This window comes from Rhinopithecus roxellana, chromosome 4, assembly GCF_007565055.1.
Source record: "Rhinopithecus roxellana isolate Shanxi Qingling chromosome 4, ASM756505v1, whole genome shotgun sequence".
Taxonomy (NCBI): Eukaryota; Metazoa; Chordata; class Mammalia; order Primates; family Cercopithecidae; genus Rhinopithecus; species Rhinopithecus roxellana.
The window spans coordinates 122,070,166-122,094,934 of record NC_044552.1 but is presented as its reverse complement, the minus strand read 5'-3'; the positions used below and the strand labels follow the sequence as shown (position 1 = coordinate 122,094,934).

The following is a 24,769-nucleotide window of genomic DNA, read 5'->3' as shown; positions in this document are numbered from 1 at the left end:
GGCTGCTCACACAATGTGCACGTTGCACAGACAGTAAGCCAGTTATATTCGAACTCTTTCACATGAAATTCTTCTCTTGGGAACAAGGGCTTGATCAGGATCTTTTTGGGAGAAAGAGTGTGCTGATTTTAGCTTTCAGCTAAGGTAGATATTCTCTCTCTGTTAGCACAAGAAACAAATCTGATTCATTTTTGTAAATTTAACAACCAAGACTCAGATTTAAAAAAAAATTGATTGCGCCACTGCTCTCCAGCCTGGGCAACAGAGTGAGACTCCGCCTCAAAAAAAAAAAAAAAAAAAAAAAAAAAAAAAAAAAAAAAGTTGCCACAGACAGGATTGAAAGGGAATTTAAATCCACATAAAAATAATTCATCTAAGTTTACTTAGTCCGGTCATTTGTTTTATGTGCTTTCTCAAGGATAACATGGTTGAAAATTTAGTGAAAAATAAAGACTATTGTGTGTGATAACTTTAGGAATCACCAGACACCTCTCTCCAGAGACCACAATACATCATGCCAAGAGCAGAAAACCGGGAGAAAAGAGCATTTTGAAGTACTGTTATTTTAATCCCCATAAGCCTATATACAATTTTTTGATATAAATTAAAAGAAACCAGAAATCTATAAAGCCATCTGGCTGATTTAAGTATATTTTTTATAGCATCATTTTAAGAAAGATCAGAAAAACTCAAGACAATATGAAAGTATGTCAGTATGGAAACTATTCCTAGCTGATCATTTTACTTCTAAGCCTTCTGGGCTTCAAAGGGATAGCTCAACAATTTTGAGAAGAACTATAAAGGTAACGATATACCTTCTTGAGCCTAACAGATGGGGTAAGACATTTGAAATGCTGAACAAGCGACATGGGTCAGAATCCATCCCAGAATTGTATGAAGTCAGCTTAATTAAAAGTGCTTTCTAGGCTAAAGCAGAGCATCGCTTGAGCTCAGGAGTTCGAAACCAGACTGGGCAACAGCGAGACCTTGTCTCTACTAAAATTTAAGAAAGAAAAAAAAAAATTAGCTGGGCATGGTGGTGAAAACCTGTAGTCCCGGCTACTTGGAGGGCTGAGGATTGCTTGAGCCCAGAAAATCGAGGCTGCAGTGAGCCCTGATTGTGCCACTGCACTCAGCCTGGGCAACAGAGCAAAACCTTGTCTCAAAAAAATAAAAAAAAATTGTCTATAGTGCCCTCTATTATTGTCTTTGTAATTTATTGTCTTCCTCCTTTGTAAAGGAGGAAGAAGAGGCAGTAACCTTATATTTAATCATGTCAACAACTCAGTGTTAATTCTTCTGTTTGTGGTAACGTGGCTAATAACTTCAAATCCCATGGATCCTTCCAGAGGACTCTGGCTTCACTAGGCCTTTAAAACAGCACACAGTGCCTTGGCTTCAGCATTTGGTCGCTGACTAAGCACCTTTCAAGCTGCCTTCAATTGAAAGACAGACAGCAGACTCTGAGGAAATCCTTGCTCAGCCAAATGTATCCCATATGAGAGGGCAAACTTAATGAGAATCAGTCCCTGGCACGCAGCGCCTCTGGAATGTACGTGATTTACAGCCAGCATGGGCTGTAGAGTTTTCTGTCCTAGTCTCTCCTTTTCATGTTAAAAAAACAAAAAATTGCATGAAGAAAGTGTCAATTTTAGCTAATAAAGGCAAAAAGGAAAAAGCACACTAACTTTAGCACATGTATGCAAGGTCCTGGGAGGAGATAAGAAAATGAACACATTAGATTCACAACTGCAAGGAACTTAGAGAACACATGGACATGCACAAACATATCACACAGGGCAGAGCAAACTTGATTGACAGGCAGAAGTACAATCAAAGTGCTGTGGGAGCATAAATATTGTGTGTTTTCCATTTTCCTCAAGTGCCTTTATTTGTAGCAATGGAATGGTCTCATGGTGCAAAATCCTATTTGTGATGCTGCCTGGCTTCCTATCAATAGGGTGGAGTTCTACCTATTCACTTTCTACAAGTGAGGCTCCTGGTGGGTGTGGTGTTTTCCCCAAACCCACAAGTAATAGATTAATATGGTATTGAAACATTTAAACAACATAAACAAACTAATGTCCTCCTTGACTCATCTCCTCCACCTAATCACTGGCCAATTCTAATTCCTGGAAGGTGGTAATCACCATTGTCATCTGATATATATACTTCTAGGTCTTCTAATTTACATTTGTCCATACAAATATACTCACACTCATAGATAAACACACATATATACAGACAAGAAGAAAGAAATATAAAGTTAAAAAAATGTGATAATGGTATACACATGTTCAACTTGCTTTTCTAGAGTGATATACCTTGGGATATGTCAATATACACACATCTCATTTTTTAAATCACTGCATAGTGTTCTATGGTATGGATATGTCATAATTAATAACTCTCTACAAGTTTATAATTTTGTTATCTCCTGATGTTTCCATTTTTTCACCATTTCCAGCATTGCAATGGATATTATTCTACCTATCTCAGTTATTACATTAGCAAGTATTTATCTGGGGTAGATGTGGAGACATGGATTTGCTAAATTAAAAGGTAAGAGATTCCCAGCCAGCCTCAGTGGTTCATGCCTGTAATCCCAGCACTTTGGGAGGCTGAGGTGGGTGGATCACTTGAGGCCAGGAGTTCAAGTTGCAGTGAGCCAACATCATGTTACTGCACTCCAGCCTGGCCGACAGAATGAGACTCTGTCTCACAAACAAACAAAGGCAAGAGATTTTTTTGTTTTTGTTTTTTTTTTAGATGGAGCCTTGCTCTTGTCGTCTAGGCTGGAGTACAATGGCATGATCTCGGGTCACTACAACCTCCACCTCCCGGGTTCAAGCGATTCTCCTGCCTCAGTCTTCCAAGTAGCTGGGATTACAGGCGCCTGCCACCACGCCCAGATAATTTTTGTATTTCTAGTAGAGACAGGGTTTTACCATGTTGGCCAGGTTGGTCTTGAACTCCTGACCTCAGGTGATCCACCCTCCTCAACCTCCAAAAGTGCTGGGATTACAGGCATGAGCCACCGTGCCCTGCCTTCAGTCTTCTTGAGTTGGCTATTACTAGAAAGTATGAGAAAAATGTCCCTCTCTGACATGAATTTGCCCATTTTTCTTTCTATTTCTGTTAGTTATTTCTTTAAATATTTCCATGTTATGTTAAGGGCATAAAGATTTGTGAATGTTTTCTATTCTTGTTAGATATTTTTCATCAACATGAAATATTCCTCTTTGGTCCTTTCCAATTTTTTTTTTCTTGTATTTTGTCTGATATTTATATTGCTAAAACTACTTTCCTTGTATTAGACTTTACCTGGAATATCATTATTTTCCAAATTGCCAAATCCTTTTACAAACATAGTTTGCAATGTCCCTAGCTTTTGCTATGATCATTTTGGACTATGGTTTCCACATCAACCTGATCATCCTACCCGCCTTCTCTTTTTCAGAGATACTTAATTATCCATTATTTACACAATGGCGTACTTTGTCTTCTAGCACAATTACAAGCTAAATTGTGTGTTTGTGTGTGTGTGTGTGTGTGTGATTTAAGGCAGAAAGTAGAGATGCCATTACATGGTCAGGCTGCCATCTTGATACGATCTTATGTTTTCCTTAACACTAGATTTCCATCTCTGCCTCCACTTAAAACATTCCTTTCCTTTCCTTCCAGCTTGGTTGATCTAGATATTAAAGGTGCTATCAGAGATACAATACAGAATAGAGTCTGAATACGTTTAGTCAGCATGCACCTCTCGAAAAACTACTTTTGGTCTCCATCTCTTTGTGGCCTACAAGTTGGTTTCAGCCTGAATACTACAACTTGTGTTCCCCTAGCATACATTATTTAGTAACAGCTCACACAGCTCTAAGTTATCATCTTTCCCATCTCCTTCCCAGGAAGATCTGTTTAATTTATAAGCAGTCCATTTCAGACAACACCCCTCGGGACATCACAATATTGCTGTTCTTCTGGGAGATTCATTGGCAGTATGAATACCCTTGTTTCTTCCATGGGCAAAACATGTTTAAAGGCCACTAACTGGGCTACTGGCAAGGCCTGGCACAAACTAAGTGCAATGTAACTCTTAGCAATTTGTGACCATTAAACACAGCATTTATAATGTGCTAGTTTTAAAGGTGAAAACAGCAACGACAACAACAACAACAAAACAACTCACGGCCCATGTCTACGGCCATACCACCCTGAACGCGCCGGATCTCGGAAGCTAAGCAGGCTCTGACCTGGTTGGTACTTGGATGGGAGACTGCCTGGGAATACTGGGTGCTGTAGACTTGGCCAGGCACAATGGCTCACGCCTGTAATCCCAGCACTTTGGGACGCCAAGGCAGGTGGATCACCTGAGGTCGGGAGTTCGAGACCAGCCTGATCAACATGGAGAAACCCGGTCCAGGCATGGTGGCACATGCCTGTAATGCCGGCTATTTGGGAGGCTGAGGCAGGAGAATCACTTGAACCCAAGAGGCAGAGGTTGCGGTGAGCCGAGATCGCACCATAGCATTCCAGCCTGGGCAACAACAGCGAAACTTCTCAAAAAACAAACAAAACCAACAAACAAAACAAAACAACAACAACAACAAAAACTCCACAATTAATTCATAAAAGACTTGCACTTTATTTGTCTTATTTTATTTAAAACATTCTCACCTTGTTTTCTGTATTTTATCTTTACACATAGAACACAGAGTTTGATTTGATTTTACTTTTCCCTTTATCCCCCTTTTACTCTTGTTTATTTTCACTTTATAGGTCATTAAATGCCAACCACAGTATCTCAGACGGAAAAGGGCTCCAGGGTTAACTAGCTGAGCCCTATCCTATGATGTCTGAGAGGTTTTGTGGCTTGCCTGAATTCAGCCATTGACCTGTGGCAGAGCTGGCACAAGAATATGGGTCACCTGACTCCAGCACATGCACATAGATTTACGTTTACAAAAGATTTTTTAAAAACAATCTCATCAACCAACTACTAAAAAACTAATGGAAAGAAACCTGACGGCAAGCACATATTACCTCAGTTTTTATAGGAGAGAACACTGAGCAGGAGAAATGAATTAATGATTTGCCTAAAATAATCTACATCAGGAGATGTCAGGAGAACAACCTGAGGTCTTTGCTATCGGCTTCTGCATCTCACAGCCTCTCCATCTTCTCACCATGCAACTTCTAAAAGGACAGAGTTTCTTTTCTTTCTAAAAGGACTTTCTAAAAGGACAGAGTTGCCTTTTCAATGATTTACTTCATCATTTCATCGTTTAATCCTTATGAAAACACAAAATATAGATTTTTGGTTTTTTTTGAGACAGGGTCTGGCTCTGTTACCCAGGTTGGAGTGCTGTGGTGCCATCTTGGTTCACTGCACCCTCCTCCTTCCTGGGCTCAAGCAATGCTCCTACCTCAGCCTCCCAAGTAGCTAGGAACACAGGTGTCCACCACCATGCCCAGCTAATTTTATTTTATTTATTTATAGATACAAGTTGGTCTGGAACTCCTGGGTTCAAGCCATCCAACCCCCCCTTGGCTTCCCTGGGATTACAGGCATGAGCCACTGTGTCCTGCTGATGCATATTTTAATGATTAAAAGAAAAAAAAAAACCCGCCTGGCACGGTGGCTCACACCTGTAATCCCAGCACTTTGCAAGGCTGAGGTAGGCGGATCACCTGAGGTCAGGAGTTCAAGAATAGCCTTGCCAACATGGTGAAACTCTGTCTCTGCTAAAAATACAAAAATTAGCCAAACTTGATGGTGGGTGCCTGTAATCCCAGTTATTTGGGAGGCTGAGGCAGGAGAATCACTTGAACCCAGGAGGCCGAGGTTCTAGTAAGCCAAGATCGCGCCACTGCACTTTCCAGCCTGGGTGACAGGGCGAGACTCCATCTCTAAAATAAAATAAAATAAAATAAAATAAAATAAAATAAAATAAAACAAAACAAAAAGGCTTAGACCTGTAATCCCAACACCCAAGGAGGGGCAGATCCCCTGAGCCCAGAAGTTTGATACCAACCCATCTCAATAAAATTAAATTAAATAAAATAAAATAAGTTGGGCATGGTGGTGCACGGGGCGTGTAGTCCCAGCTACTTGGGAGGCTGAGGTGGGAGCACTGCTTGAGCCCTGGAGGTCGAGGCTGCAGTGAGCCATGATTGCGCCACTGCACTCCAGCCTGGGCAGCAGAGCAAAATCTTGTCTCAAAAAAAAATAGTAAAATAAAGTATGTGTCATTTTGATTTGTGATAACCTTAGGAAAAAACCAGCGAAGTCTGAGAACCAGGTACTCGATTGCAAAGTGGAGAATGATTTACCTGCTATCTGAGATAAAGGAAAAGGCGAAATCACAATGTTGCTTTAAATTCCTTCCAGCTCTTTATTTATTGTTTCCTTTTGTGTGGAATTTCACTGTGCATTGATCTAAACCCAGCTCCTACCAGATGGGACATAGAGTAGGCCCTCAAGTAAACATTTAGCACTAGGCAGGTGTGCTCTGTATAGGATATGTAGAACACTCTCTCTGCTTCTAAGTCATAAATAGTTCTTTAGAGTCTTAAGAAATTGGCAAATTCAGGCTGGATGCAATGGCTCAGACCTGTAATACCAGCATTTTGGGAGGCTGAGGCAGGCAGATCACTTGAGGTCCGGAATTCAAGACCAGACTGGCCAACATGGTGGAACCCCATCTCTACTAAAAACAAAACAAAACAAAACAAAACAAAACAAAATTAGTCGAGTGTGGTGTCAGATGCCTGTAATCCCAGCTACTCAGGAGGCTGAGAGGCTGAGACAGGAGAGTCGCTTGAACCTGGGAGGTGGAGGTTGCAGCGAGCTGAGATCTTGCCACTGCGCTCCAGCCTGGGAGCGCTGTGTCCATTCATTTACAAATTATCTACGGCTGCTTTCCTTACAAGGGCAGAGCTAAATAGAAGTTAGAGACTGTATTTTAGGCAAAGGCTAAAATATTTATTATCTGGCCCTTTAGATAAAAAGTTGACTTTAACCCTTGCATCAGGAGCAATAAATAGATGCTCTTGCATTTAGCATCTTTATTGTTTTTCAAGACAAACCTAGAGTCAAACCAGCATCAGGCTAAAAAGCAAAAGGACCATGACAAATGTTCATGGATCAGCAAAGTGCTAACCCAGTTATGGAAGTCTAATATAGTGTTACAGACTCACAGGCTTAACTAACATGTAAATCAGCAAACATGAGCAATAATGATTTATATTTGCATGGCATTCTATAGATTATGAAACATTTCATATCTGTCTCATTTGATTTTTCCAATAACCCTAGAAAGTAGACAAGCTGGGCATGGTGGCTGATACCTATAATCCCAGCGTTTTGGGAGGATCACTTGAGGCCAGGAGTTCAAGACCAGCCTGGTCAGTATAACAAGACCCTGTTTCTACAAATTTTTTTTAAAAAATTAGCCAGGTTTGTTGGCGTGTGCCTGTGGTCTCATTTACTTGGGGTGGGGGGAGGGGGGCGGGGTTGAGGTGGGAGGATCACTTGAAACTAAGAGTTTGAGGTAACAGTGAGTTATGATTGCACTACTGCACTCAAGTCAGGGTTACAGAGCATGACTCTGTCCAAAAAAAAAAAAAAAAGGGCCGGTGCAGTGGCTCAAGCCTGCAACCCCAGCACTTTGGGAAGCCAAGGCAGGTGGATCATCTGATGTCGGGAGTTTGAGACCAGCCTGACCAACATAGAGAAACCCTGTTTCTACTAAAAATACAAAAATTAGCCAGGCGTGGTGTTGGGTGCCTGTAATCCCAGCTACTCGGGAGGCTGAGGCAGAAGAATTACTTGAACTCAGGAAGCGGAGGTTGCAGTGCGCCGAGATTGCGCCATTGCACTCCAGCTTGGGCAACAAGAGTGAAACTCAAAAAAAAAAAAAAAAAAGAAAGCAAACAAATAAATATGAAACAGATTCAGAGACATTGCATGATAACCCAGAGTGAAAAGGAACTCAGATTCAATGTCTTCAGTCTTTTCTTTTAGCAGCTAAAATGATTCTTTTATTTCTGGAAAATGCTTACCTTGCTAAAAAAAAAAGGGTGAGCGGTTATTAACATTTATCATTTTATGATGCACTGACTTGGAAGATCACTTACAATTAACTGTACTTTGTAATAACATATTCTATCTTCTAAATGTTGTATTTTTGTGTCAGTATGATGGTAAAAATAATATAAGCATTTTATATAATGGTTTTAAAAATCAAAATAAATATGGGCCTAATTAAGTTATAAGTTAAAAATTTAATCTTAAATTTTTAAAATCTTAGAAACTGCAAAACTGCAAGATGAATCAGTTATCTGGTTTTCTTAGATTACCAAAATTTTTAGAAAACAACTCTTGGAGTAGCAGGGAAAAATAAATCTTAGTAAAAATACGAGTATATATGAGTTTGAGAAAAAAATGAAAATTATATATAGTGCTCTGTGAATGGATCAAATCATGTTGAACTAAATATTTCAATGGAAGCTACAAACCTGTAGATGACTATTACAATCATTGTATCATCTAAGACTTGATCTTCTGTGTGATCAAACCACTTCTGAGGAATTGCCAGTTTACCAACACATTGCTGTATCGGTCTTGGACCAGCATAAAAAATTAATACAACATACTGCATGATGCAGCTAAATGACATTCTGGAAAAGGCAAATCTATGGAAACAGTAAAAAGATCAGTGGTTGCTAGAGTTCAGGGTAAGGAGGGGATGAATAGTGGAGGACAGAGGATTTTTTGGGCAGCAAAACTTAACTGTATGATACTGTAATGGTGGATGCATGTTATTATACATTAGTCCACACTCATAGAATGTATAACAACAATAGTGAACTCTAACACGAATTAAGGACTTGGGTGATAATGACATGTCAAGGTAGGTTCCTTAGTTATAACAAATGTGCCATTCTGCTAGGGAATGTTGATGGTAAAGTAGGTTATACGTGCATGGGGACAAGGGTATATGGGTGATCTCTGTACCTTCTGCTCAGTGTTGCTGTGAACCTAAAACTGCCCTAAAATATAAAGCCTATTAAAAAATAATAATATAATGAGCTAACAAAGACCACAATTCTGGGTCCTCCTCAGAAGCTTTATAAATGTGCATTAAAAATTAGTTTTGGGGTATACTATGGCAGAAATACAAGAAAAACAAAGGCCCAGAATTTTTCCAGGAGAATAGATCCAGAGCGAACATGAACTTACTTCACACCCAGATTGGGTTTCCCATGAACACGACTCCTTCTCCTGAGGGAGAACCCCTCCTTGGAAAGCATGTTCACCCAGGCATGTTTGACACAAGGGAGGCTCAAAGTCTGGCTCCTCTGGAGGGATGTGCACCATCGAGGAGCCAGTGTACTTCAGTCTGGGACTCTGATGCTTGTCCACACTGACCACTGGGCTCTTGATCCATCTTCGTACCTGCAATATGCAAAAGGAAAGAAAAAACCAAATACGTTTGACTCCCTTTGATGCTTAATGGGGATTTGGTGGGAAATTCAGTGAGACTGAAAGGAGAACTCAGTCTCACAACCTCTCTTTCAAACTTAACACAATTAGAATTGGGCAGTGCTGTTCAGTCTCTTTCCTAGAGTATGCATTACATGGCTGGTCATTTCATCTTGCTGAGTCTGTCTCCACATTTTTTTTTTCTTTTCTTTTTCTTCCTGCTTCCAGTGGGGTTAGAATTTTTTCTTTTTAGAGATAGGGAGGTTTCACTATGTTGTCCAGGCTGGTCTTGGTGTTAAAAGATCCTCCTGGACCAGCCGGGCCATCATGGTGAAACCCAATCTCTACTAAAAACATAAAAATTAGCCAGGCCTGGTGGTGCACACCTATAATCTCAGCTGCTTGGTAGAATCGCTTGAACCTGGGAAGTGGAGGTTGCAGTGAGCTGAGATCGCCCTGCTGCACTCCAGCCTGGGCGACAGAGTGAGACTGTCACCAAAAAAACAAAAACAAAACCAGCAAAAAACCTCAAAACCCAAAAACAAACAAAAATAATTATCCTGGCCAGGCGAGATGGTTTATGTCTAAATAGCACTTTGGGAGGCCGAGGCAGGAGGATTGCTTTAGCCCAGGAGTTTGAGACCAGCCTGGGCAATATAGTGAGACTTTGTCTCTATGAAAAAAATCACTTTCTTTTTTTTAAAGAAAAAGATCCTTTTGCCTCTTAAAGTGTTGGGATCACGGCTATAAGTCACTGTGCCTGGCCTGTCTCCTCATTTGTAAGATTCAGGTAATAATATTTCCTCCCAAGCTGTGAAAATGCTACCATGTTTTACAAAGTTCAAGTATTTTGCCTGGCACATGTTTGGTGCCCAATAGATAGTGATTATTTTACTTTGACCCCCATTATTATGATTATGGTGACAGAAATTTAGTTCACACATTTCTAAGGTGAATTGCTAGTTATCCTTACAAGGGAAAATACTAATCTCATAGTTTACAATCTAATCCATTGCTAAGCAAATACATATTCACTGTTATTGTTGTTGAGACAGGATCTTCCTCTGTCACCCAGGCTAGAATGCAGTGGCCTAATCATGGCCCACTGCAGCTTCAAACTGCTGGGCTCAAGCAATCCTCTCACTTCAGCCTCTGGAGTAGCTGAGACCACAGGCTCCTACCATCACACTAGCTTTTCTTTTCTTTTTTTTTTTTTTTTTTGTAGAGATGAGGTCTCACTAAGTTGCGCAGGCTGGTATCAAACTCCCAGGCTCAAGCAATCCTCCCGCCTCCCAAAGTGTTGGGATTACAGGCATGAGCCACTGAATCCGGCCCATATACACTACTGCAAAACTGTGATTATAAAAGTACTAAATGTGTTTTTGATCAATCTAAAAAGTATTCAATTCTGTTAGAGATGGATAATGTTTTTTATTATTCTTATTCAGACAATTTTGGGCTTGAAGTCTGGTAACTGTTCCTGCTTTGTTTCCAACATCCGTAGTTTAAAATCAGTCTTTTTACTCTGGCTTACTTTCAATGTCTCTGTTGCCAAGTAGATTTAACTTTGGGGTTACTGTGAACAGGATTTAAACAGATGATAAATCTATTCAAATATATTTATAAGTTGTATGCCTGAACTGATTAAGAATCTTTGTATCTTGAAATGTGTGTCTCTCCTGAACCCCCAAACACCTGTGCTCTTGAGTTTGCGTTATGGCCAACATAATACATTTTTTTTTAATATTCTTTTTTCATGTTATTTTTACTTCTTTTTGCTTTTTATTTTTATTTTTTCTTTTTTTTAATATGTTACAGTCTGAATATGTTCATAGTGACTTTTTTTGTATGTTTGGTTGGTTTTTTTTTATAGAGATACAGTCTCACTCTATTGCCTAGGTTGGAGGGCTGTGGCATGATCATAGCTTACTTCAGCCAAGAGCTCCTAGGCTCAAGCTATCCTGTCGTTTCAGCCTCCCAAGTAGCTGGGACTACAGATGCGCGTCACCACGTTCGATTAATTTTTTTTTTTTTTTTTTGGAGAGAGGGTGTCTCATTATGTTGCCCAAGCTGCCCTTGAACTCCTGGCCTCAAGTGATCTTGCTGCCTTGGCCTCCCAAGGCTCTGGGATTACAGACGTGAGCCACTACACCTGGTGAGAATAAAATTATTAAAGGGACATATTATTTATTTAATAAAATAAGTAAACTGTAATAAGTAAGAAGGAAAATAAAGCATACGGATGATCAGGATCATTGCCAGTGGAGGGATCAATTTTAAACAGTATAAGCCAGGATACTATCGGATACTCCCTCTCTGTCCACAGAGAATGTAGCAAGGGATATGGAGAAATATTCCCTTTCTCCAGAAGCATCAAAGAAAAAGTGTTACTTACAAAAATGAATCCAGCAACACATTTCTTACAGGACTGTTGCTGAATTTTATTGCATGCTTTGTCTTGAAATGTTTTATCTCCATTGGCTTAGTCCTTATACTGGCTTCAATGTGTACCTTCTTTGTGACTCCTTGACACTTTTCACCAGCTTTGCAGCCTCAGAGGTGATTTTTACAGGCCCAATCAAGGACAGAGTTTACGATGTTTGCTTGCTCTCTCGAGAGGGGCTGGACGAGTGCACAGGAGTTAGGCAAGGTGCCTTTCAAAACTGCTGAGTAGAGAAACTCTCCCATGGCCCCTCGGGGAATTCAAGCTACAACTGGCCCATTGTGTTTCCTCAGGCGGCGGACTGCTTTGCTGGAGGGAGTAGCTGCCTTTGAGTGGCTTTGGGAGCCCCTCAGAGACCAGTAACAATGGCTGGAGGAGAGCTGCCGCAGCTGTGTGCGCGCGAAACATGAATGCCCGGATGCGAGCGGCAGCCGGGGCTCCCGGACCTCCTGGGCCACCTGGGCCCCAGTTTTATTCAGAGCTACACAACTGTTTGTGAATAGCATTGTAAACAAACATAGACGGGGTGAGACATCCTCCTTATCCTGAATAAATCAAAAATTCCCAGGCCGGGCGCAGTGGCTCATGCCTGTAATTCCAGCACTTTGGGAGGCCAAGGCGGGCGGATCACGAGGTCAGGAGATCGAGACCATCCTGGATAACACGGTGAAACCCGTCTCTACTAAAAATACAAAAAATTACCCGGGCGTGGTGGCGGGCACCCGTAGTCCCAGGTACTCTGGAGCCTGAGGCAGGAGAATGACGTGAACCCGGGAGGCGGAGCTTGCAGTGAGCTAAGATCGCGTCACTGCACTCCAGCCTGGGCGACAGAGTCAGACTCCGTTTCAAAAAAAAAAAAAAATTTCCTCACTTGGGGTTTATAGGAGACTGCTCTCCAAACCACACCAGACTTTTAGAAGCAACCAGCTCTACAGCTACCGGTGTGAACCAGTAAGGCCCTTCATTTAACTAGACAGAAACTCTGAGTGAACAGTGGGTAAACAAAATATTCAACCAAATTCTTTGCTAAATCCAGTCCACCTTGGTTTTATTAATGTCTTTATTTGAAAAAAAAAAAAAAAAAAGCCATCTAAAAGCAATAATCCCTCACTCTAGAAAATTGCCAGATGTGATTAAAGAGATTGGCTGGCTTCTAGGGATTTTCCACTTGTGGTTTTTTCCTATTATCTAAGAGCAAACAGATATTACTATTAATTTAAAATAGTTTAGCTGATAATGATATCAACCGACACAGGACAATTAAAGCGTGTTTAGGTACTTAGGTGTGAACTCAGATGGCAACAACTGCTCTCACTGGCCCCTGTCCTTTCAGGCGGAAGAGCTGACTCTTAAAATGCCAAGAGAACTTGAAGTTGGACGTAACTTCTGTAATTTTCAAAGAGATATATTTTTTTAAATTATAGAGAACAGACTTTGCTTACTTGATGCCTTCATAACTTTCAATTTTGATAGAGTCAGCCCAGTTTTCTAGTGAAATTACTTGGATAATTCAATAGATTATAAAAAGGGAGGCCAGGCAAGGTGGTTCACGCCTATAATCCCAACACATTGGGAGGCCGAGGCAGGTGAATCATTTGAGGACCAGGCTGGCCAACATGGTGAAACCCCATCTCTACTGAAAACACAAAAATTAGCCACCATGGTGGTGTGCACCTGTAATCCCAGCTACTAGGGAGGCTGAGGCAGAGTTGTGTGAACCTGGGAGCCGAAGGTGGCAGTGAGCCAAGATCGTGCCACTGCACTCCAGCCTGGGTGAGACTCTGTCTCGGAAAAAAAAAAGAGAGAGAAAGCGAGAGATCTGCATGCCTATGCCTCTTCCAGAGGCTGCGTGCTAGCAGTTTAGTTATGGCATGAGTGTAATTTAGGAGAAGGCTCCTGGAAGCAAATTCATCTTACACTGACACTGGAGCCTGAAGCTGCTTCATAGCATGTCTCCTAAAATATAACAGTGCTGTAATATTCAGTAATATTAATCAGATTTCTTCACCCCAGCTATATGTCGTCATCATGTAGCTGTCTTTTCTGTTTTGTTTTGTTTTTTTTGAGACAGAGTTTCACTCTTGTTGCCCAGGCTGGAGTGCAATGGCGCGATCTCAGCTCACTGCAACCTCCGCCTCCTGGGTTCAAGTGATTCTCCTGCCTCAGCCTCCCGAGTAGCTGGGATTACAGACATGTGCCACCACATCTGACTAGTTTTGTATTTTTAGTAGAGACAGGGTTTCTCCATGTTGGTCAGACTGATCTTGAACTCCCGACCTCAGGTGATCTGCCCGCCTCGGCTTCCCAAAGTGTTGGGATTACAGGCATGAACCACTGCACCAGGACTATTCCTGTCTTTTCTCTAGTGTTTGTAGTGTTTATTGCTTGTATAAAACAACAGGACTTTTATGCTAACTGGTCTTGATATTAAGCCTATGTCATCTTTCCAACTGGATCATAAGTGTGAGAATAGCTTCTTAGGCCTTAGGAAAAAAAAAAATTCCCAGAGGCTAGTGTATGGTCTTACAAATAAACTAGGTAATAAAAATAAGAATATCTTGATTGCTTTTTATATTTACTTATAGATCTCAACAAGTTTTGCTAACATCCTCTATCAAGGTAATACGCATTTTCTATTTAAATATTTATCTTTAACACTGCAAGACCTATCCCGGAGCAGGCACCCTGAGAAGATGGAGTGGCTTTTGGAATTCCCTGACTTTCTATGCGGTTGTCCTTGGGATATCCCAGTCCTTTCCTTTGACCTTGACCTAGTTGCATCCTTTTCCAGATTCTCAGTCTCCAGGCCTAGTCCGGAGGATGGAGTGGTGGGGAGGACTCCGGGGAAGAGGGAAAACAGAGAGGCGACGCATCCGTGTACACTATTTAATGTTGCCTCTCACAGCTGGCAGCACCCCAGCTCTGTCTCTTCAGAGGACAGTATTTGCCTGTTCTTCTAGCTCAGTAAGTGTAAAGTCTCCTTCCTCATCCTCCCCATTGAGGAATCCACCCCACCCTGTCCCTCCCCACCTCACCCTACACTGTCAAGTGTTAAATGGATAGAGTGCAGGAATTCATCAACGTAAGTTTTTCTTTGGAAATAGAGGTGAAGTTTTTCTCATTTCTTTAAATTGTGGGACTCGGCCATGTGCGGTGGCTCATGCCTGTCGTCCCAGTGCTTTGGGGGGCCAAGGCAGGCAGATCACCTAAGGTCAGGAGTTCGAGACCAGCTTGGCCAATATATAGTGAAACCCCATCTCTACTGAAAATACAAAAATTAACCAGGTACAGTGGCACATGCCTGTAATTCCAGCTACTTGGGAGGCTGAGGCAGGAGAATCCCTTGAACCTAGGTGGCGGAGGTTGCAGTGAGATGAGATTGCACCACTAGACTCCAGTCTGCAGAGTGAAACTCTGTCTCAAAAAAAAAAAAAAAGTGGGACTAATTCAAACAAAATTCAAAATTTTGTTTGAATTAGTCTTTCCTCGATATATACATTTTTTTTAGACATAAAAAGTTATTTTTTTAAAAAAAGTAGGAAAATTATTTTAGGTACTAGCTCTACAGGACAGTGTAGTTATTTGCTTTTGGAAATTAAAACTCAGAGAAAATAGAAATGCTGGTCTAATTAGTGGGGAAGAACCTGGCCATCCTGTCCAGAGCGAATCCACTGAGCTTTGGAAACTTCCTCCTCTCTTTCTTCCAAGAAATCCCCTTTTCCAGTGTGTTTTTTTTTTTTGTTTATTTTAGGTTTGAAGGTACATGTGAAGGTTTGTTACACAGGTAAGCTCATTACACAGGGATTTGTCATACAGATTAGTTCATCACCCAGGAATTAAGCCTAGTATCCAATATTTATCTTTTGTGCTCTTCTCCCTCTTCCCACTCTTCACCCTCCAGTAGACCCCGGTATCTGTTGTTTCCTTCTTTGTATTCACATAAGTTCTCATCCCAGTGGTTTTTTGTTTGTTTGGTTTTTTGAGATGGAGTCTTGCTCTGTTGTCCAGGCTGGAGTGCAGTGGTGTGATCTTGGCTCACTGCAACCTCCACCTCCCAGGTTCAAGCAATTCTCCTGCCTCAGCCTCCCGAGTAGACGGGACTACAGGCACACACCACGCCCAGCTACGTTTTGTATTTTTAGTAGAGGCAGGATTTCACCATGTTGGCCAGGCTGGTCTCGAACTCCTGACCTCAGGCAGTCTGCCTACCTCGACCTCCCAAAGTGCTGGGATTACAGGCATGAGCCACCTCACCCAGCCTTTTTTTTTTTTTTTTTCCTAGAGACGGACTCTTGCTCTGTTGCCTGGAGTGCAGTAGCGTGATCTCAGCTCACTGCAACCTCCCCTTCCTGGGTTCAAGGAATTGTCCTGCCTCAGCCTCCTGAGTAGCTGGGATCACAAGCATGCACCACCATGTCCAGCTAATTTTTTTTTTTTTTTAATATTTTTAATAGAAATAGGGTTTCACCATGTTGACCAGGCTGGTCTCAAACTTCTGACCTCAGGTTATCTGCCCACCTTGGCCTCTCAGAGTGCTGGGATTACAGGTGTGAGTCACTGCGCCTGGCCTCATTCCAGTGTTGTCGTTGTTTTTTTTTTTTTTTTTTTTTAACTGTCTCTCTCTCTCTAGGCTACTGTCTCTCAGCATATTAAACACCTTGTTCTTGCAATATCTCTAAAAGCTAGCGAACAGACTGCAAGCAAAACATCCTCTTTACACCCACAAACTCTTCCTTTTTCCCGCAGCCACCTTTCACCGCCACCCAACTCTTCTCTCTTAGCTGAGCTTCATGAAAAAATAATCTCCATTTCCTCATCTCACATTTTCTCCTCAACCCATTGCAATTTATTCATTAAATAGTATTTATGGATTGCTTAATATTTGCAAGGACTAAAGCGAATAACATAATAATAAAAGTCTCATTTAATAAAATGAAGTGTGTGCAAAAATGCCAATAAACCTCATTGCCAAATCCAATAGACATTTCTCTGTGCTTACTTCATTTGCATATACCCCGCAGCATGTAAAAGCTTTCACAAAGGTTCAACAACTATTTGCCTGGCATTATGTGGTTGAGACACAAAGAAATTTAATGTTGACCATTGAGAGAGGATGCTTGCATTTCAGAAGGGCTGATACATGAGATTGTGGTTTATCGTAGCGTGTCTACCCTCCCCAGAGCTCAGTTTCTGCCCTTGTAAAATGGAGATAATAATTATGGCTACTTCACTAGGGTTTTGTGAGGACTGAATGAGATGATGCAGGTAAACCCAGTGCTTGACATCAGGTGAATCCTTCGTAAGTATTTGCTATTGTAGTTATGGCTTCATTCCATGGGAAGAGTTTTATACAAAGGGTCATTGGAGAAAAGATAGAGGGTACTTGGTCCAGTCAGGAAAAATCAGGGAAGGCTTTCTGGTGGAAGTGATGGTTAAATTGAATCTTAAAAGCTGAGTTAAAGGAAGCCAGGTGAAGAAAAATGAGAAAGATATTTCTAATTGAGGGGATGGCAGAAGCCAAAATACAGAGGCAAGAATCTGTTGAGATGAGTAGAAAACAAGCTCCAAAAAGGAGAGGCAAGAACTAAAGCTGGATAGAAAGTTTAGGTCATGGGGCAATGAGGGGTCACTGAAGTATTTATTTGTATTTATTTATTTACTTACTATTTAGGGATGGGGTCTCGCTATGTTACCCAGGCTGGTCTTGACTTCCTGGGCTCCAGTTATTCTCCTGCCTTAGCCTTATTAAGAACTGGGGTTACAAACATGAGCCCCTGCACCCAGCTCACTGAAGTATTTTAAGCAGGAGAGTGGGATGGTCAAATGTGTTTTTCTTTTTCTTTTTTTTTTTTTTAATTTTTTTTGAGACAGAGTCTCACTCTGTCACCCAGACTGGAGTGCAGTGGTGTGATCTCTGCTCATACAACCTCTGCCTCCCGGGTTCAAGAGATTCTCCTGCCTCAGCCTCCCAAGTAGCTGGGATTACAGGTGCCTGCCACCATGCCTGGATAATTTTTTGTATTTTTAATAGAGATGGGGTTTCACCATGTTATCTTGATCTTCAACTCCTGACCCCAGGTGATCCACCTGCCTTGGCCTCCCAAAGTGCTAGGATTACAGGCGTGAGCCACTGCACCCAGCCTCAAATGTGTTTTTCAATGCAGTATGAAGGATGGATTTAAGATGGTCAAGACCAAAGGAGCTAGATGAGAGTCAGGAATGGATTAGAAAAGAAATGATAAGGGCCAAACAAGAGCAGTAGTTTTGGGAATGGAAAGGAGGAACCGATCATCAAATCTACATTTAGTTCTCAAGACTATATCCTTTTCTCCATCCAAGTACAGGTTGAGCATCGTAAATCTGAAAATCCAAAATCTGAAATGCTTCAACATCTGAAGCTCTTTGAGTGTGGACAAGATGGTCAAAGAAAATACTCACTGGAGCTTTTGGGATTTTCAGCTTAAAGATGCTCAACCAGTAATTATAATGCAAGTATTCCAAAATCTGAAAAAGATCCACATCTGAAATACTTCTGGTTCCAAGCATTTTGGATAAGGGATACTCAACTTGTATCTTCTCGATTCCTAAAGCCATTCCTTAAATGGTATTGACCTTTTAGTCTTTTCTTTTCTTTTGAGATGGCGACTTGCTCTGTCACCCAGGCTGGAGTGTAGTGGCGCAATCTTGGCTCACTGCAGCCTCTGCCTCCCAGGTTCAAGTGAATCTTTCACCTCAGCCTCCAAGTAGCTGGGATTACAGGCCCGCACCACCATGCCCTGCTAATTTTTGTATTTTAGTAGAGATGAGGTTTCACCATGTTGGCCAAGTTAGTCTTGAGCTCAGGTTCAGGGTTCAAGGTGTCCACTCACCTTGGCCTCCCACAGTGCTGGGATTACAGGTGTGAGCCACTGTGCCTGGCCATCTTTTTTTAAAAAATAAAATAATCTATGGCTGGGCGCATTGGCTCACCCCATCTCTAAAAAAAAAAAAAAAAAAACCAAACAAAAAATAAAATAAAGTAATTTGTTATTGATTGATCAGTTGATTGTAGAGGTGGAGTGTCACTATGTTGCCCACTCTGGTCTTATACTCCTGGTCTCAAGTGATCTGCCCACCTTAGCCTCCCAAAGTGTTGGGATTACTGGTGTGATCCATTGTGTCTAGCCTGCCTTTTTAATCTTAATCTCACTGACACCACAGCATCTTTCCAAATGCAAAAGCTGTCTTGTTGCTACCCAGCTTTAAACTCCAGTTTGGTTCCCCATCTGTAGCAGCAGTGGCTTTCAAACCTGTTTCATCAAGACTGATGTACTATAAGAAAGCCCATATGACTGAAGCAATTGGTTCCCCACTAAACACTGTCCTTTTCACATGAAATGCACTGACATATCCTATTCTATTCTTTCAAAATGCTGATTGCAATCTATTGAACTGATTTCATGACCCACTAATGGGTGCCACACAAATTGAAAAACGCTCATCTAAATGGTAAAATCTAAATATCTTGGCCGGGGAGACCAAGTCTCCTAGGGTCTAGATGTTTATCTTCTGTTGTACCCGGAATGCATCCAGACCTCCATTATATCATTTACTTTGCAGTTCTCTTAAAGATTGGTTTCCTGAGTCTTTGATTCCCTTGACCAGCCTTGTCCACCTGGAAACTCCTGCTCTGAGTCCCAAACTTGGGAAAGCCATTGTCTGGCTTCTTACTCATTCTTTCATCCATTTGGGTGTTCATTTGTTTAAATGGGAGCACACATTCATTGCTTTGCTTGTCTGTTTCCCTTATTAGAATGTGAGTTTCACAAAGACTGAGATATTATTTTCTCTCATATATTCAGTAGTGGGACACTTCTAGTTTCTTCTGTGTGTTCCCTCTTCCTAGCCTATTCCCACCCCATTTTGTGTCTGCGTTCACTATGAGTTGAAGCTTACAAGGAAAGAGACTCACTATTACATCCCCAGAGCTTAGCACAACTCCCAACATACAGGCAATGCTGAAGAAATGTTTGCTGATTGGCTCCATGCTAGGTATTTTTCAAGGCACAGGGAATGACAAATAAGAGGAATTCTGTCTTTAGGAACTCAGAGCCTTACAGGAAAGCCCATCTAGGAAATCAACTGAAGACACTGAAGACAGTGTTAAAGAGAGCATGAGTTCATCTCTGGGGACAAGTAGGACAGGGCTGTGATGGGGATAGGTGAGATGCAGCGTTTTGGAGCGAGAGGAAAGCATGTTTCAAAGCATGCTCATGGAGAGGGCCAACCTTGGGGTGTGTGTGGCAAACCAGAAAGCCAAAAAGCTAAGTGGGTCAGACATCAAATGACTTGAATGTTTGGATACTGAAATGTCATTCTTAACTCACAGGGAGGGTAAGCTGAAGGATTCTAAATGTTAGCATGGTCTGATCAGATTTGCTATCTTCTAAATGAATTGGGCCCAGGGGAAAAGCATCCTAGGTTAGAAGAATAAGCACTGTCCACAGATTAGTTGGACCCCACAGATTGAGGCCCCCTCTGGCGACAGTGCTTATTTCAGGGGTCTCCAAACCCAGGTAACACAGGAAAGCTTTAAAAATGCAGGCTCAGTTGTGCATGGTGGCTCACACTTAATAATCCTAGCACTTTGGAAGGCTGAGGTGGGCAGATAGTTTGAGCTCAGGTGTTCTAGACTAGCCTGGGCAACATGGTAAAACCCCATCACTACAAAAAATACAAATTAGTCAAGCATGGTGGTGCATGCCTGTAATCCCAGCTACTCAGGAGGCTGAGGTAGGAGGACTGCTTGAGCCCAGGGGGTTGAGGCTGCAGTAAACTGTGATTGTGCCACTGCACTCCAGCCTGGGAAGAGACTCTGTCTCAAAAAAAACCACTAAAACAAAAACAAAAACCGAAAAACCCAGAGCGAGATGCAGTGGCTCATGCCTGTTACCCCAGCACTTTGGGAGGCCAAGGCGGGCATCTCTACTAAAACTACAAAAATTAGCTAGTGCGATTGCGGGTGCCTTTAATCCCAGCTACTCAGGAGGCTAAGGCAGAAGAATTGTTTGAATCTGGGAGGTGGAAGTTGTGGCAAGCTGAGATCACGCCACTGCACTCCAGCCTGGGTGACAGAGCCAGATTCTGTCTCAAAAAACAAACCAACCAACAAACAAAAACCGAACCCACAAAAAAATGAACTAAAAATTAAAATGCAGTCTTACCAGTGGCTTTTAAGATTTTGAAATTTTATTTTCAAGCTCTATGTGACCTGGATGAAGGGCAGGGAAGGCTAAATGGAGCATGAAATGACCGGGGCCCTGGAGGTGTGACACCTGGGCAGACCCAGGCGTGGGCAGTGGGAGAAGGTATCATCATAAAATAAGACAGAGTGGAAATGCCATCCTACAGCCTCACTTGCAGCTCTACAGTATTGTTCCTCAAAGACATTTTCCTTTCTTCCTTTCTCCCTTTCTCCACTCCCCTAAGTCCCCCACATCTAAAATAACACCATATTAACACCGTAATAACCTAGGTATACTATGAATTAAACAGGTTTCTATGGGTAAGAATAAGGTTAAGTGTGGAGCAGAAAGGGTTACTAAGCAGCAAGTATAATACCGTTTTTCCGTTATTCTGAGGTGAAGCAGTCAGTTTATAAGTGATTTGGATTTCCTCACAATTTACTGAACAAAGAAAAAAATCTAAGATATAAAAAGGGGTTTCTACAGAAATGAATAATAAACTGAATTAAGAGAATTGGATTCCAGTTCTAACTTTGTAACTACCTTGAGCAAGACACTGAATTCATGTGAACTTGAAGGCGCTTATCTGTGAAATGATGATCTTGGAGCATCCAAGAAGTCCTTTCTGGCCATGTCACAGATTCAGAGCTTTTTGTTCACTGAAGTCCTGTTACTGTGACTTGGAACTCTCTATTTCTATGGTGTGCAGCACTCAGCACAAGTCTGTTGAATGAACAAATGATCAAATGACATTTGCCCTTCCCTGCCTGACATTCCAATCACATTCTTCCATAACTTTGCATTTCTTCCATTAGATAAATAAACAAACGCAAAAAATCCACAAGGCTTTTAAAATATTTTTATGCTCTTAAGGGCAGTTGTTTAAAAATCTATTTAAAACACAAAGATAAAAGACTGAATGAAAGTCTTATTATTAGAGTGCTGTACATTGCTTAATTAAATTGAAAGTGGCAAATGAAAGGCAAGATGATTAACATCCAAACTGGGGTCTTATTACCACTCTCTGATGTTACTGCTTGTTCGCTGAGTCCTCTTATAAAAGAAATTGCACAGTACACTCAATTTCAGTTTTATACAAAAACAGCTCTCCTCCAAATTATGCTTGTGCTGTATTGGTAATGGTTTCTATTTCTGTATTCTATTTTTTTTTTCTCACTTCATGTTTTATAAATGAAGAAAATGTTAAGGTTTAATTGTTCCCTGAAAACAGGAAGAGAGTTGAAGCTAACAAAAAGATATTTATGAAGTACCTATTATGTCCAAGGATTGTGTGAGGTTCTGAAATTATGGAAGATAAAAGAATGGATTGAGAGTAAATTGCAAATGTTCAAACATCCTATGGAAATTGCTGGAATTAAAAAACTAAGTTTTCAACCGTATAATCAGAAGCACAAAAAAAAAAAAAAAAAGAAAAAAAAAAAACCCAAAGAGGAAAAGAAAACTGGCTGTGACCTCCATACAATTGAGACAGAGGAAAATGATGGTTAACATAAATCTGTGTGAACAGAGAAGGAAAAAAGATGCGTTTCAGGACAGCTACATTTAAATAATCAAAATAATTTAAAAAGCATAGGCAATGTAGTGAGACTTCCTTTCTACAAAAAAAATTAACTGGGTGTGGTGGCATGCACCTGGAGTCCTAGCTACTAAGGAGATTGAGGCAGGAAGATAACTTAAACTCAGAAGTTCGAGGTTACTGGCTGCGAGCAGTGGCTTATGATATAATCTCAGCACTTTGGGACGCCTACATGGGCGGATCACTTGAGGTCAGAAGTTCAAGACTAGCCTGGCCAACATGGTGAATCCCTGTCTTTATTAAAAATACAAAAATTAGCTGGACATGGTGGCTCATGCCTGTAGTTCCAGTTGCTTGGGAGGCTGAGGCATAAGAATCACTTGAACCCAGGAGGTAGAGATTACAGTGAGCTGAGATGGCACCACTGCACTCCAACCTGGACGATAGAGTGAGATCCTGTCTAAAAATAAATAGGTAAATAAATAAAATAAAGCCAAGAGTAAAAATCAAAGAAACATTCTTGCAACATTATCCTTGGTGATACCACACCCTACGAATATGCTGTATTCTTCTAATCGATGTCAATGAACTGATTTGTTAAAGAAAGAAAGTGGAAATGTAGTATATAACCCAAAAACATGCATTTAATGCATTACATTAATATGGCCCTCATTAACCGCCCCCCCAAAAAAAATAGCAAGTCCTTCTGCCATATGGGAGAACTTCATATATGAAATGTTACACGCATAGGTGATTTGTAGGAACTTCTGATTATTATGCTTGTTGCCATTCTTTTATTATAAAACCAGCACTCAAAATGAATCAGGTATTGGTTCTACATACAAATTTGAAATGAGTAGGTGTGCAGTAAGCACTATACTACAGTCTGGTAAGTAAAATATAAACACTTAGCTTTGCTTAGAAAGCCTACTGTTGGGGAAAGCTGGGTGTGGTGGTTTATGCCTGCAATCCAATCCCAGCACTTTGGGAGGTTGAGGTGGAGAGATTTCTTGAGGTCAAGAGTTCGAGACCAGCCTGGGCAACATAGTGAGATCTCATCTCTACAATAATATAAAAAAATATAGTCGAGAATAGTGATGTGCACCTGTAGTCCCAGATACTCAGAAGGCTGAGGTGGAAGGATTGTTTGAGCCCAGGAGATTGAGGCTGCAGTGAGCCATGATCATGTCATTGCACGCCAGCCTGGGCAACAGGCAGAATGAGACCCTGTCTCAAAAAAAAAAGAAAAAAAAACCCAGTTGTTTCTTCCTGACCCATTCCATCTTCAAAGTGCCTTTTCTCTGTAGAAGGATGTATCTTCCACATAGGGTATACTTTCTAGTACCATTTGATTACCTATCTTATTTGTGGCTGTCTTGAAGGCAAAGAGAAATTCCTAAGTATTTGTTGAATAAATAGATAAGTAAAGGAGTGAATAGATGCTCTGTGGTGGTAATTTAACTGATTTTTAAAATATGTACATATTTTTAAACTTTTTTTGTAGATACAAGGTCTCATTATATTGCCCAGGCTAGTCTCAAACTACCAGGCTCAAGCGATTCTCCCACCTCGGCTTCCCAATGTACTGAAATTACAGGCATGAGCCGCCTCGCCTGGTCAGTTTAGCTTCTTCATTTGTGTTCCTCACTAGATTATAAATTCTTTACGGATAAATATTTCATTGGACATCTTTATGTTGCTTGTAATGCCAAGCACAGTGTCTTGCATGCATGACACTGTTCAGTACGTATTTGTTGTATTAATTGAAAGTGTGTGCCTGTCACCCTGTGAGGTCTGAATGAAATAGCAGATCCAGGCCAGGTGCAGTGGCTCACTCCTGTAATCCCAGCACTTTGGGAGGCTGAGGCAAGCAGATCACCTTAGGTCAGGAGTTCAAGACCAACCTGGCCAACAAGGTGAAACCCTGTCTCTACTAAAAATACAAAAAAAATTAGCTGGACATGTTGGTGCGCACCAGTAATCCCAGCTACTTGAGGGCTGAGGCAGGAGAATCACTTAAACCCGGGAGGCAGAGGTTGCAGTGAGCCGAGATAACGCAACTGCACTCCAGCCTG

General features: G+C 41.3%; 1 protein-coding gene and 1 pseudogene across 1 annotated transcript in view; one reads left to right on the top strand and one right to left on the bottom strand.

Annotated features, from left to right (window-relative positions):
* The window catches only part of LOC115897038, a 119,662-nt gene that overhangs the window by 54,032 nt on the left and 40,861 nt on the right, over window positions 1-24,769 (bottom strand). Inside the window, exon 2 of the mRNA XM_030929611.1 lies at window positions 9,248-9,463. Coding sequence (XP_030785471.1) covers window positions 9,248-9,463 — 216 coding nt within the window. The remainder of the gene's footprint in view (window positions 1-9,247; window positions 9,464-24,769) is intronic.
* On the top strand, window positions 4,200-4,308 carry LOC115897225 (annotated as a pseudogene).